The sequence below is a fragment of the Rutidosis leptorrhynchoides genome, chromosome 9 (genome assembly GCF_046630445.1).
Source record: "Rutidosis leptorrhynchoides isolate AG116_Rl617_1_P2 chromosome 9, CSIRO_AGI_Rlap_v1, whole genome shotgun sequence".
In the NCBI taxonomy this organism is placed as follows: Eukaryota; Viridiplantae; Streptophyta; class Magnoliopsida; order Asterales; family Asteraceae; genus Rutidosis; species Rutidosis leptorrhynchoides.
This window is the reverse complement of record NC_092341.1, coordinates 294,127,276-294,140,088: the sequence shown is the minus strand read 5'-3', so window position 1 is coordinate 294,140,088 and position 12,813 is coordinate 294,127,276. Positions and strand designations below refer to the sequence as shown.

At 37.0% G+C, this 12,813-nt stretch overlaps 2 protein-coding genes across 2 annotated transcripts; both read left to right on the top strand.

Moving 5' to 3' along the window:
• Positions 1–517: 517 nt before the first annotated feature.
• On the top strand, positions 518–1,942 carry LOC139868884 (uncharacterized). Its single transcript, XM_071857222.1, has one exon. The coding sequence runs from the start codon at positions 518–520 to the stop codon at positions 1,940–1,942; it is 1,425 nt and encodes a 474-aa protein (XP_071713323.1).
• A 44-nt stretch (positions 1,943–1,986) lies between these two features.
• LOC139868882 (uncharacterized) lies at positions 1,987–2,485 on the top strand. The gene is made up of 2 exons (XM_071857221.1): positions 1,987–2,079; positions 2,153–2,485. The coding sequence occupies exons 1-2, from the start codon at positions 1,987–1,989 to the stop codon at positions 2,483–2,485; spliced, it is 426 nt and encodes a 141-aa protein (XP_071713322.1).
• Positions 2,486–12,813: the final 10,328 nt, after the last annotated feature.

The following is a 12,813-nucleotide window of genomic DNA, read 5'->3' as shown; positions in this document are numbered from 1 at the left end:
GAATATCAACAAAGCCTGCCCTAAGGATTGCTATCCTCTGCCAGAGATTGATTGGAAGGTGGAATCCCTAACCGGGTACAAATATAAGTGTTTTCTTGATGCCTACAAAGGTTACCATCAGATTCAAATGGTCGAAGAAGACGAAGAAAAGACATCATTCATCACAAGAAATGGGATCTATTGCTATAAGAAGATGCCCTTCTGACTAAAGAATGTCGAAGCTACATACCAAAGGCTGGTAGACAAAGTTTTTCGTAAGCAACTGGGAAGAAACCTGGAGGCCAATGTTGACGATATGGTGATCAAGAGCTTCGAAGAAAGCACTTTATTGAAAGATATTCAAGAAACCTTCGACACCTTAAGGACAGTCAACATGAAGCTAAACCCCAAGAAGTGCTCGTTCGGGGTAGAAGAAGGAAGATTCCTAGGATACTACATCACTAAGAAAGGAATCTTAGCAAACCCAGAGAAAGCAGACAAGCTATAGAAACTCAAAACTCCAAACACGGTCAAAGAAATGCAGAGCTTAAACGGAAAGCTAGCGTCATTAAGTCGTTTTCTGTCCAACGGGGTTGAAAAGCAGTTACCTTTCCTCAAAGTTTTAAAAGAATGTTTGGGAGCAAAAAAGATATCGTGGACCAAAGAAGCAGAACAAGCCTTCGTTGATATGAAGGCACACATAGCTAATCTGCCAACCCTCACGTCTCCAAAGCTAGGGGAAACACTATATCTCTACCTAGCAACGTCCAAGGAATGCATCAGTGCAGTGCTAGTAGCAGAACGAGAAAGGGTACAGGTCCCAATATACTTCGTAAGCCGGGTTCTACAAGGTGCGGAAGTCTACTATCCAGAACTCGAAAAGCTCATGCTCGCCCTAGTTCATACCGCCAGGAAGCTCCGAAGGTACTTCCAAGCTCATCCTATCATTGTGTTAACTAACAAGCAAATTAGGCAGGTACTTATGAAGCCAGAAAAGTCGGGTAGAATGGCCAAATGGGCCATAGATCTCGGGGAACATGACATCGACTTCCAATCTTGTCATTCAATTAAGGCCCAAGTGCTAGCATACTTCATGGCAGAAAAAACGGAGACAGACGAAGAGAGTGACTCTACCTTCGCACAAATCATCACTCCGTCTGTTAAAATGAAGGAATGGAAATTGTTCACCGATGGAGCTTCTAGCTCTAATGGCTCATGGGTAGGGCTTATGTTAATTAACCCAGAGGGACAAGAGTTTACATATGCACTACGTTTCGAATTCAACACGACCAACAATGAAGCAGAATATGAAGCTCTGCTCGTCGAGCTCAGAATAACGAAAGAGATGAAAATTGAGCATTTGCAAGCCTTTGTAGATTCTCAACTCGTTGCCAACCAGGTTCTAGGTATCTTCGAAGCAAGACAACCTACCATGCAGCTCTATTTGTCAAAGGTCAGGGAACTAGTAGAAAGCTTCAGAAGCTTCACCATCGAACATGTGAGAAGAAGTCAAAACAAGAAAGCAGATGCTCTGAGCAAGCTAGCTTCTATCACCTTCGCACACTTGGCGAAAGAAGTATTGGTCGAAGTGTTAGAAAAAAGGTCTATCGAAGCTCAGGAAGTCCATGACTTAATCACCGAAGAAGAAAACACATGGATGAAGCCACTAAGGGAATACTTGGAACTCAAAATTTTACCCGAAGATAAAAAGGAAGCACGAAAGATCGAGATCAATGCACTGTCATACAAAATGATGAACGGAGCCCTGTATAGAAAATCTTTCCTTACCCCTTGGCTTCGATGTGTCGGACCAAACCAAGCTTCGATGATCATCAGAGAAATGCATGAAGGTATATGTAGGCTTCATTCCGGACCAAGGTCAATCGTGGAGAAGATACTAAGGATGGGGTACTATTGGCCAACCATGCACGAAGATACAGTCACACTTTTACGAACCTGTTAGCCATGTCAGATCCACGCCAAAATTAAAAACAGCCAAAGCAAGAGATGATATCGGTGCTATCAGCATGGCCTTTCTCAAAGTGGGGCATAGATCTAGTAGGTCCACTCATCGAGGCACCAGGAGGCTACAAATGGTTGGTAGTTGCGATAGACTACTTCACAAAGTGGACGGAAGCAAAACCACTAAGCACCACGACGGGGAAACATATAGAAAAATTCATCTGGGAGCATATCGTGTGCCGGTTTGGGATACCCCAAGAAATCGTTTTCGGATAATGGGAAACAATTCACCGAAGATATCTTCCCGGGGTTCTGTGAGAAATTACAGATAAAGCAAACCTTCACTTCCGTTTACCACCCACAATGGAACGGACAGGTTGAAGTAACCAACAGGGATATCTTAAAAGGCCTCGAGAAGCGATTGGGTAAATGCCACCAAGGATGGATGAAAGAACTCCCCCTAGTTCTATGGGCTCACCGAACCACACCCAAAAGGAGTAACGGAGAAACCCCTACAGTTTGGTTTACGGCACTGAGGCGGTAGTGCCCGCGGAGATACAGGTATTAATCAACAGAACCGCGAACCTTGAAGAGAACGAGGAGAACCTCCGTCTTAACCTTGACCTCATAGAGGAAAGAAGGGAAGCTGTGCTGATTCGGGAAGTAGCCTACAAGAAAACGATTGAGAAGTTTTACAACAAGCGAGTCAAACCATCGGTATACAAGGTCCGGGACTATGTCCTAAGGCTCAACAGCACTAGCAAAGTGGAATACGAAGGGAAGATGGGTCCAACTTGGGAAGGCCCATACATAATCTCTGAAGCTTTTGGGAATGGTTCATACAAACTTGAAACTACGGAAGGAAAACATGTCCCCGGAACCTGGAACGGGGTAAACCTTTGAAAGTTTTACTTCTAGAGTTTTAGTTGTATGTAAGTAGGAAAATTTTGTAATGGGTAGTTGAAACTTATACGCTTCCTACCACAAGAAATTTGAATGCAATCCTACTATCTTTTGGAAACACCAAGCTTAATGTTGTAATACTTGCCATACTTAAGCAATATGCAAGAGGTAACCCAAGAGGTATACCGAAGCTATTGCAGAGTATTCCCAAGAGGAATACTTCTCATACTTAAGCAATATGCAAGAGGTAACCTAAGAGGTATACCGAAGCTATTGCAGAGTATTCCCGAGAGGAATACTTCCCATACTTAAGCAATATGCAAGCAGTAACCCAAGAGGTATACCAAAGCTATTGCAGAGTATTCCCAAGAGGAATACTTCTCATACTTAAGCAATATGCAGGAGGTAACCCAAGAGGTATACCGAAGCTATTGCATAGTATTCCCAAGAGGAATACCTCTCATACTTAAGCAATATGCAAGAGGTAACCCAAGAGGTATACCGAAGCTATTGCAGAGTATTCCCAAGAGGAATACTTCCCATACTTAAGCAATATGCAAGAGGTAACCCAAGAGATATACCGAAGCTATTGCAGAGTATTCCCAAGAGGAATACTTGTCATACTTACGTAATATGCAAGAGGTAACCCAAGAGGTATACCGAAGCTATTGCAGAGTATTCCCAAGAGGATTACTTCCTACACTTAAGCAATACACAAAAAGGAAACCCCATAGGTATGCAAAAGCTATTGCAGAATATTCCCAAGAGGAATACCTTCAAGGAAATAGTGCACATATTTCGACACTAAAGGGTCACACCTAGATAACCAAAAGGCAACCAAAAAACCCGAAGACATGACCTGTTTAAAAGTTAAATAGAGTAATAACACATAGATGAGCATAGCAACCCACAAAATACAGAATACAAATTGTTTATAGGCAACAAAGCCCCAAATCAGCAGGCACGCAGGCCTGATAAAAATACATTAAACATAAGATAACTAGCATACAGGTCACCACAGTAAAAGAGGATCACAAAACAAACCAACCACAAAGATCATTGCTCCGTAACCAAGGCAAGGAGCTCCACACGATTAGCATCAGAGTAAGCAGCAACAGAATCGAACATAGTTGAGCTCAGCATCGGCAAAACAAGCACATGCAGCATCGACAAGGGCTGAAGCCTGATCGGTATACTCCGGATAGCTGCAAAGCTCAAGCTTGCCCTGCTTAGATAGCTCGGTCAACAATAGACACCTCTCCTCCAGTTTGCTAGCAAGAACAACATCACCAACAAACGTCCTCAACTCTTTGCTACGAATAACCTGCCTGCAGACATGTGGAATGACCTGGGTAATCACATCAGCATAATCTGCTTTTAAACCATCAAACCTCTTCTTCTGATCTGATAACTCTTTTGCTTCCTGACGGAGAGCCTTATTCTCTTCTTCCAAGTCAGCAATCCTATTTTCATCAAGCTTCTGTTTCTCCTGCATGCTCAAAATATCACTCTTAGCTGATTTCACCTCCTCTTCCCAAGACATGTTCAATAACAATCGCTCTTGAAGTTTCTTCACAGACTCTTTGGAGGATACATTGACATCCCTAAGTTCTTCCACCTCCTTCTCTAGGCACACAACATCGCCAGATTTCTGCTTCAAACGGGACAGGACGAGGTGGTTATAAATAGCAGAACGATAGCAATGAGCGGTATAAACATCAATGAGCTTGGAGGTATCCACGAAGGCATCTTCGAACTCAGAAGTAATCATTTCATCAAACACATCGAAACAAGCTTCTAAAGAAGGGACATCAGGAATATCACCTACAGAGGCACAAAGATATATTTGAGAACAAAGCATAGTTCAAATAGGAAACACTAATAAAAAAGCATACCCAAGAGAACATTGTCGCCAGAACCTTCAACAGGAGCTTCGTCATCAGTATCTTCATCTCGAAGGGCGAACTTAGCTTTCTTCAGGGGAGAACCAGAAACAACCTCTTTCATTTTCCTGGCAGCCTTCTGACGCCTAGATGCCCTAACAGAGATGCTCTTGGACACGTCAGGCTCCGCATCAACATCAATAGGCTCGTGCTCCGAAGCGACCTTCGCACTGTGTTGAACCTTGGGGGCACTAGACTCAGCCACTTTCTCCAGTTTACTGTCTACCTCCATAAAACCAGAACAAGAAGGAGAACCAAGCTCCTTAACCACAGTGCTAGCACGGACAGCTTCAGTCATCTGTTTCACCCCAAAGGACTTGATAACATTTTGCAAAGACATCTCTGCAAAAGCAAGCAAGGTCAGAGAAATAAAGTAAAAAGGTCAAACAAAAATAAAGCCTAGGGCATGCAAAACCTACCCCTTTCCCCACAAAAGTACACATGAATAGCTTCGCCTCTTTCCCATGAAGGTACCATGTCGAGCTTAAAAAGGAGGGAATTCGAAAGAGTTGAGGGTATTATAGGATGGCGGCAAATCCTACCGTAGAGAGGATCATTTTTAGCATCCTCAGGAACAGGATTACTATATTGCTTGGGAACAGTGGCCCACCTGCTATCAACGGCATTGAGAAATTTGTCCGGAAAGAAAAAAGATTTCTTGATATAGACAAAGGAATTTTTCCAAGTCCTTACATCAGGAATGGAAGAAGCAAAACACATGGGAGTAGCGATCACACTACCCCTCTTTTTACAACGCTTGACAATTGTAACCCAATTCCCAGCATCACCAGTTTGAAAGAAGCAGCGAAATAAGTCAACAAAAGGTTGGCCACCATATGCTTTTGCACATATATTCAAAAGCCAAGATCTTTTTGATGGCAAGAGGGTGAACAATCGAAACATGGACTTTAAAGTAATCATGAACACTAAGGAAAAACGATGAAATGGGGATCCTAAGGTTGCACTCTGTAAATGATTGCGTGTACATTCTGACGTAATCTGCCAGAAAATCCAGCATGAACTTACCGAATTCCGGCAAAATTATGTCATCTCCTTTAAGACCTAGGGTTTTACGGAGGTGTTCACAGCGCTCGGGGGTCACAACACTAGAAATAGATCGAAGCCCTACTTTAGCCATAACAAAAAAACAAAAAAAGATAGCAAGTTGGGAGCAATACCTTTTTTATAATTAAGGAAGATGATCGGATGATGAAGAGAAGCAAAAGAAAAAGGAAAGGAAAAAATGAAAGAGAAAATCAAAATTTAACTCTTTATTACCCCTAAGCAGAAAACAGTCCCATCAGTTACAGAGTTACCTTGGTAACCGTACCGGTAAATTACCGTTTCACCCTTCAAGCCTATTTAAACAGAAAAGATTTAGCATGGGAAAAAAGGTAATCGTACCCGAGTAAATAATTGTTGAAATCAGAAACGTCAAATCAGGTAATCAAGTAGCAGTTTGAGTTTAATTCAACATAGCTTGGTCAGAAAGCTTCGTAAAATTAAACTGGGGGCTTGATAGTGTATCTCCCCGTTAAGATAAACGAAGCTAAGCTAACGAAGATATCACGCCTAACGAGGATAGATGACATAAGATTGGATCACAAGAACACATATGTCAAATACAAATCAAGAGCGGGATATCCTCAAACTCAAATAATGGCGCCCAAATGATAAAAGAAGAATGCTACCAAAATATAATCTCAATATTCAGAGTTGATACGAAACCACTTCCATTATACGCAGCAATAGTAACGAAGGAACGTGATGACAAAGGGATCACGGTTACCAATGGACAAGGACCTCTCCTAAAGTCACAAGATTACCTAGACTGAAGGAGAGAAGTAAGCGGGTTGACCATACTCGCTTCCACTAACATCTAAATGACAAAAGAGGAATGTTGCAGGGTAGCTTTCTTGAACCAACAGGAGTTGCATTCGGTCGAAGGGAAAGTCCCCTTTGTCTCATCAGAGATCGCCTTGAAGACTGATCCCACCTGGAAAGCTGGTGATAGAGCTATTGCCTAACCCTATAAAAAGAGAACATGATCTCTGGAGTTGGCATTCACTCTAAGTCGCAATTACTCACATACAATACTCTCAATGAGTTACCTTCGTATCTTGGTGGCGTAAAGTACGATACCTTCGTACTACCTTCGGGGAATCGCCAACTAGCATACATTCATCATCATATCCTGCTATATCATCCGTTCAGTGATCAGATCTCAATATCCTTGTTCCATCAACAAGTATTGCCAAGAATTGTACAAACAGTAGTCTATGACGAAACTCGTGCATGTAGAAATGTCCCATAGTAAATCCATGACTAGATAACCCCAATGATATCATCACCATGGCGATGGTAAGAGGGCTTATGGCTAGCCTATGACGAAAGTCACAGTCAACGGTCTAATAATATGCGCATTTGACTCAGTAAGGGGAGGTATCGGTAGTTAAAATATAAATATTATAAATTAAAATAAATTATTTTTTGAGTAAATTATTTTTTAAATGAATTATTTAAATGTTTTAATTACACTATTTTTTAATTACACTATTTGAGTAAATTATTTGGGCTTTAATTGTGTTAGATTGTATATATTTGTTGGGATTGGTGAAGCACCGGAACAAAAAGGAAACGAAAACCAAGTTGCTCGAAATTTAAGTTAGTTATGGAGGTCAAGTTAAATTTGTAGAGCAAGTATTTGATTTTTGCAAAGTTTTTATGTTTAATTAAAGACTTTTTTGCTCCGTTAGTCGTTCAATTATACACGAAATTGCAATCCGAGTCCCTCAAGTTTTTTTTTTTGAATTTTCGAGTCCTTAAAATTGCAAAATTTTGCAATCCGAGTCCCTCCGTCTAACTTCCGTCTAAATTGGTCGTTAACCTTTGACATGTGCCATGCATGTGAGGGTAAAATCGTCTTTTTACTCTTTTCTTTGACTTTTTTGCTTCGTTGGTCCTTCGTTTATACACAAAATTGCAATCCGAGTCCCTCAACTTTTTAATTCGAATTTTTATCTTTTTTTTATCTTTAATTCATACTTTTTATCTTTGATTCGACTTTTTATCATCATCATCTCTCATCTTCTTCTTCTAACTTTTTTCCTAGGTGGTTTATCCGTAAATTTTATTTTTATTCGATTTATCTAATAATTAAACAATTTCGGTATATAACTAAATAAAAAATAAATATTCCAAATAATGTATAAATTATATTTTTGTTTCTAATAATTATTATAAGTTAATTACATTCTGTAAAAATTATTTTTACGGTTTAAAGGGTTGCAACAATTTATATAGATTTTTCGTTATATATATACTAGCCGATTCAATAATAAATACATAATAATTATTTAATTGATTAAATAAATTTATAAAAATTATGTTTTCATCAGATCTATTATATTACAAATTTTCATCAGTTAATGATAATAAAAATTGATTTTTAACTATTTATTCTGAATTTATCCTAGTTTCGGTTAATAAATAATAATAATAATTAATAAATTGTAATATGATTATATAAATTAAGTTTTGATCAGAAAAATACTTATAAATATGTTATTAAACTGATATAAAACTTTGATAAATTAATTCTCAATATTTGTAATTATTAACTAATAATTAAACCGTATAGATATAATATTGTTAAATTTTAATTTTTAATTGTTAATAAATACAAATTCGAATTTAAAAATTATAAAAATAATTTTTCATCAGATTTTGATACAAAATACTAATTGTAAACCATTAACATAAAAAGTATGAATTAAAGATATAAAAAAAAAGATAAAAATTCGAATTAAAAAGTTGAGGGACTCGGATTGCAATTTTGTGTATAAACGAAGGACCAACGAAGCAAAAAAGTCAAAAAAGAGTAAAAAGACGATTTTACCCTCACATGCATGGCACATGTCAAAGGTTAACAGCCAATTTAGACGGAAGTTAGACGGAGGGACTCGGATTGCAAATTTTTGCAATTTTAAGGACTCGAAAATCCAAAAAAAAAACTTGAGGGACTCGGATTGCAATTTCGTGTATAATTGAAGGACCAACGGAGCAAAAAAGTCTTAATTAAATTACCTGACATGCTTAGATTTTATCTTTCATTATAAATACACCCGTAGCCATATTTAATTTTGTGCGTGAAAATTAATAAGAAAAATTTCTGGTCTACGCCCGTTGTCTAAACTTTTCTCCATGCAATTGGAGTTCGGATATAACATCATTAAATTCTTGTGTCGTTTAATTTGTTTATCATTTTATGTTTGTGTTATTCATTTGTTTTTGTAAGTTCATATTTTAATCAATCACATGTCATGTTTAGGGTGTAAGAGCAAGAACAAAGTCTCTCAAAGCTTTGCTACTTGCTTTGCCCGGAGTTGTCTTCCTCCAATTATCCTCACCCAATTGACTACTTGCTTTCCTCAGTTGTCTTCCTCCGATTGTTCTCACCCAATAGACGAGTCAATAGACGTGTAGTCAATTGCCCTTTCATATTTAAACCTATATTCTAAAACTCCTCCACTTTTAATCGTTTCCACAAAGCAAAGCGACAAAGTGAAAACACAAAAAACCACCCCCAACTTCTAACAATGTGCAATATTAACCCTCAAAAAAGGGTACAAAACTTAAAATCGTTATTTTAATTAACAAACTTCACCTAAATTTTTAACGGGGCATGTCTTCTCGCTCGCCGCGCGTTAAATTTTTTCGAGACCAACGTTTAACTCGAAATAATTTTACGGACCCAACACAACTAACTATACGCGAAACAGACTTTTTTCAAAAAAAATGCTAAATATTTCGGTTCATCTTCCATACATATACATACACCTATAATAAACAACCCAAACACCTACATCATATCGATGATTCCGTTTCCCTTTTTTACGCAATCTTCCTGGCGTTAAAAATGCACAGGCCATTAGGTATACTAGGTACTAACCACGTGTATCCAAACACACCCGTAGCAAAACATTTTTAATTCTCTAAATACATAACGCTACGTTAACTATGAATATCAACCCGAAAGGTCCCGGGACATCGCGCGGGTTACTTTTACTAGTTCTTAACAATTTTTACATGGCTTAAGTTTAAAGAAAAGTTCTCTCATGATTTCTTCAAAATCAATTAATGATCAATGATGATTAATAATTACTCGCCGATAGAAGTTATCAATCACATTCATAAAAAAATATAATCCCATTCACACCTTATCGGTATTCTTTATATAATTCTAAATAAGACAAAATATATTGAGTGATGAATCATGATGAAGATAAAGACTTAATAGACTTTTCATCTCAAATGTCTTTTTCTTCTTTTATGGCCTTTTATTGGTGTGAACATGGCCGTACATAGTTGAATTTGGAATATTTTTGTGGGTGAAAAATCACGAAGGAAAAGATATATGCAATCAATAACTTTTGTTACATTCCTTATATATTTCTTTTTGTGAAACTTGTAAGCTTAAATATCGTGTGTACGATATTTGTATAATGCCGTTAATTTATTAAAATTTTCCTTAGTGATAAGCATCACATCCAACCACTCTTATTTCACCACTGTTAACACGAATGATGAATTCGAATCAGTATTTCATTGAGTGATAGTTGTCATTATAACGACGTTACTTCGTGAAGACGTTTTTTATTTTACTCCTCCGAACTCACGCGTTTTTCACTATATGATCGAGCTTTAATGAGACACACTAATGGTCATATCATCTCTAAGAACAATATTATCAAAGTATCAAATATTTATTAGGTTTACATCAGCATCATCGGGTAGGCCAAATCCCAATGATGCTTATTCCTCCAACACATTCAAAACATTTTTTAAGGGCCTAGAGAATAAAACCTTAATATATGTGCATCTAGAACATTCTAAGACCATCTTTAATCTTTAACCCTGATGGACGTGTTGGCGTGTTGCTGGATGAAGTTGGGTGCTTGATGGGCGTGTTGGTAAACTGGTAAATTATGGGTTGAAGTGTTGAGTGGCGTGTTGAGTGGCGTGTTAAAATCTGATTGAAAGTTGTATTTAAAAAAGGATAAAAATGATTAAAAAACGAAAATGAACCAATCAAAAAACAAAAAATACTTGCAAGCCTCCGTGCTCCATACACGCACGCCAGAAGCACATGGTTATGAGGCGTGTTGGTTAATTTGAGGCGTGTTGGGAGGGAGTACGCTCTCTTAGAGAAGGTCTAAAAGCTATGATTTTCCTATGAATACAAACTTAGTGCTCACGTTGAAAAGATTATATAAACTTCAAATTTCACTAATCACCTTAGAGCACTTCGTATCTACATGCGTTAGCTAAAGCACTTGACAGAAGTTAAACATCTAAAATAAATAATTATCAAAGGTCAAGTGGGCGTCAGCCATGAGATTCACGCTAGCTCACGGAAATAAGTGGGTTCCAACTGACTAGAGCTTTGCATAAACCTTAAAGATAGACCTCTATGGATTCAAGATACACTTGGTCTTTGTGAGAAAAGAGAAAAAAAAAATTAGTTAATAAGAATGTACTAAGCAGAATAGCATGAGAGGGTCACTCGTATATACTAATTATCGCGGGGAAAATTTAATCCGCTAATCTAAAAAATTTATTTAGTTTAAGGTTAGAGCTATAAGCAGGTTATATACTTTTATTTTCTTTATGTATATACTATATACATCAAAAATATCATTGTAGGTCATAAACTTTTAAAATGTGTGTCAATATAAATAAAATGTGACTGATTACTTCTTGAAGTGGTAAAATTAATTGTTTTTCATTCTTTTGAATTTTATATGGTTTACAAATATGTCATATTCTTTCAGTTTTGTTCTGACATGGGCTATATAAAAAAGAAATGTAATTATTCAAAGTTGAAAACTTATAATAAATATACTGAAAGAAAATATTTAATTTTAACTTTGTTTTTTTTTTTTTTTACTTTATCAAAAATTACTCATCACTCCCATTACAAAATGACAACTATAAAATTACACAAAGTTATAAAAAAATATACTAACTTCATGCTCTACCAAGATGTCACGTATGCGACAAGTCATTCTCACGTAATTTTGACAAAAATTATCAGGTCAAAACTAGTTACTGACGCATAAACAATAAACTTATAGCCTGATATATTTCGGGTATACAACCTATATCGAAATAAACATGAACGTATATGACTGTTTTATAGATTTAACCCTTTATTTATCCACGGGTAAAGGTATGCAAATATTAAGTTTTTTGACGATTGAAACCTATATCATTTTATTAAAATTATTACCATAAACAGGATATTGAATTATATATGATCAGCGAATGCTAACGCGAACAATCTGAAACCCACAAATCTCAATAAGCTCAAGCATATGTAAAGATTTATAAAAAAATCACATGTAGCGATGAATCTATTAAATTTACACTCACAACCTTGATCTTGGTACTGACCTAATAAAATTTGTTTTAAACATAAATATTAGATATTTTATTATTTATTAACATGTACAAAGTCAATATATGTACTTAGACCATCCACATTGGTACGCGGTTGGGGCTTCGTTGCCCACCGCCGTTGCATCACACCGATGCTAGCAAGTGCGGTTGGGGGCCGTTGCTAGCACCGTGGACCAAAATGCCGAACAACGACGTTTAGAAGCACGCAGGTGGGGCCGTGGGGCCCAAAATAATGAGATATATCCGTTGCAAATTTGAAGTTTGGGTTTTTTCTTTTTCTTTTTTTTCTTTTTTTTTTTTCAAGCTAGCACTCTGTATTTATATTTATATATATTTTTTTTTTGTTTAATTTAATGTAATGGTTAACTTTAATGCAATGTTTATTTTTTTAACAACACTTTTATTCAAAACACATTTTCAAACGCTTACATTTTTTGAAACACAAACAAAATTAAAGTAAACTTAAAATACAACCACAAACACAAACACAAACACAACGGTTACGTGATACTTAATCTTCTTGGAATGTTGGAACATCCGACCAGAATTGCCCATCCTTGTAGTA